The 2,188-nt window shown below is 41.1% G+C and overlaps 1 protein-coding gene across 1 annotated transcript; it reads left to right on the top strand.

Moving 5' to 3' along the window:
- Positions 1 to 501: 501 nt before the first annotated feature.
- Positions 502 to 1,788, top strand: RB195_011829 (uncharacterized protein; the record flags this gene model as incomplete). Its single annotated transcript, XM_064193411.1, has 4 exons — positions 502 to 656; positions 868 to 1,020; positions 1,097 to 1,612; positions 1,686 to 1,788. The coding sequence occupies 4 exons, from the start codon at positions 502 to 504 to the stop codon at positions 1,786 to 1,788; spliced, it is 927 nt and encodes a 308-aa protein (XP_064050994.1).
- Between the last annotated feature and the right edge of the window lie 400 nt (positions 1,789 to 2,188).

Raw genomic sequence — 2,188 nt, forward strand, 5'->3', positions numbered from 1 at the left:
ATATAAAAAACACCACACCCCCTTTTTTTAGGAAAAAAAAAAAAAAAAAAAATTTTTAAAAAACCACAAAAAAAACCCCCCCCCTTTTTTCCTCCCCCCCCTCTTTTTTTCTTCCCTCTCCTTCTTTCTTTAATACCCTCCCCCCCTTCTTCAATTTAATTTTTTTTTTTAATTAAAAAATTTTTTTTTTAGACGACAACCACAAAACTCAAGGAAGTACATCAATTGCCGAAGACGAGTTCGCAACAGTAGATTCTTCAACTTTTGCGTTATTTCTCTTATAGCACTCTTTCAACATACCGAAGAATGCTCACACGTCATTTCGATCAACACCCACGAAGAATTATGCTTTATCACTGATAATGCCGAAACATGCACATATGAAGAAGCAGCAACAATTGCACTCCAACCTCTCCAACAAGAAATTTGCCTCGCCCTCAGAGATCGCAACAACAAAATCATCGCATTAATTTCCCTGAAGGTGGACAACATCCAGTTCCGATGCCAAAAGAATGTCGACTTCTTCACAAGAGACCACAAACTAATGTCGGAATGCATTCACCGGTGCTAACTTGCTGTGTGGAAAATGCGTGCGAAAACACTTCACCCGACGACAAATTGAAAGAATTCTCATATACAGCGAAAAACAACCCTGGGTATACCTTTTGTTTGCAAAGTTGTGGATGTATCACATGTGAAGGTTGCTTTTTCTGCCAGCCAAACTGCCTTTATATCTTTACGCAGTGCCGACTAGCTCTACTATATACACCGTCTTCAACTGTCCAAGCTGGGAAACAGTCGTGAATGCTGGGGTTACAATTCACCAAGAAGACTCCACAATAACTACTACTCTTCAACTCTACCCAGGACAAACTACCACATGGAACGAGTTGAGATTAAGCCTCTTTGGTGCTGTCATACCACAGCTCCCACTCCTGTCATCTACGTTCAAGGAAACAGAGATGGGAATCTCCATGGTGAAACCAGCCCACAAAGGCCAACTAGCAACGCACAGCGCAGGTCAGTTCCAGTGCGTTTAGGCAACCAAAGTATGCACGTGCACTCATGGACTTCGCGAAGCCTCCTGCTTATGTAGCACTGGAGGCACGAAAGAAGTTATAAAAACCTCGCCTTTGCCGCAGATTTCGAAAAACTTCATGATTCTCGCTTACAATGGTCAAGCATACGCCAAAGCCAACGCTGGATCAACTCTACAACTACATCTGGTGGCAGAAAATATGGAAATCACTACTCGTCTTTCCAACAGTACCTGCGAAATAGAAACAGGTTGCCTCGTCGGGTGCTACGATTGCGTAGCAGAAGCTGAATTATCATTGTACTGTCGAAGCACTGAAGGAGAAATAATAGCCGATATAAAGTGCCCAACTCAAGATCAAGTAGCACTATGTACTACCAACAGTCATTTGAACAAGATCATATTCCATTTCGGAACCTCGACAATTTCAACAGAATGCATTGCGCTTTGCCCCGGAGGGACTGCGAAATTCACAGTCAAAGGCATGCTCCAATTTGTCAACGACGGTTATCGCTTCCAAAGCGACACGAAACCGCAAAAGTCCGTACGAATCATACCAAAGAATATATCACACAGGTGGTCTACCTGGTACAATGATAGATATGTTAGGCAAAATTCCTGAATTCTTCTTTAATTCTCTCATCTTCAGAACTGTAGCTTTAATTTTAACTGTTTTCATCATCGTTCTGGGTATCTACCGTGCTATCTGTTATGATTTTTCAAATGTTTCTCATTCCAAGAAACTTTCCTAATCTCGTTTTGCCGTGGGAGTTTCTGGAACGCTACAGAATAGCAAAGAAATACAAGTTCACATCCTTCGAAACTTTTGTGCCTTTCTAGCCGAGTCATTGAAAATATATGTGCTTTTCCTCAACAATGCTTATTCTTATTCGAGCTTCGAGCTGAAAATATATGTGCTTTTCCTCAACAATGCTTCTTCTTATTCGAGCTTCTATATGTAAAATCAAAATCTCTGTTACTGAATCAGACGATTTATCAACGAGATATTGTATTATGTATGGAGAGTACATCAAGTTTGGTTCCTATATAACCCCCTTCTTGGGTCTTGTTGTTGCTTCCGTAGCCCATGACTTAGCAGCCGAATAAACGCCTTATACGCCACCTCTTTCTTGGAGCATAATACATACATAC

The sequence above is a fragment of the Necator americanus genome, chromosome III (assembly GCF_031761385.1).
Source record: "Necator americanus strain Aroian chromosome III, whole genome shotgun sequence".
Taxonomy (NCBI): Eukaryota; Metazoa; Nematoda; class Chromadorea; order Rhabditida; family Ancylostomatidae; genus Necator; species Necator americanus.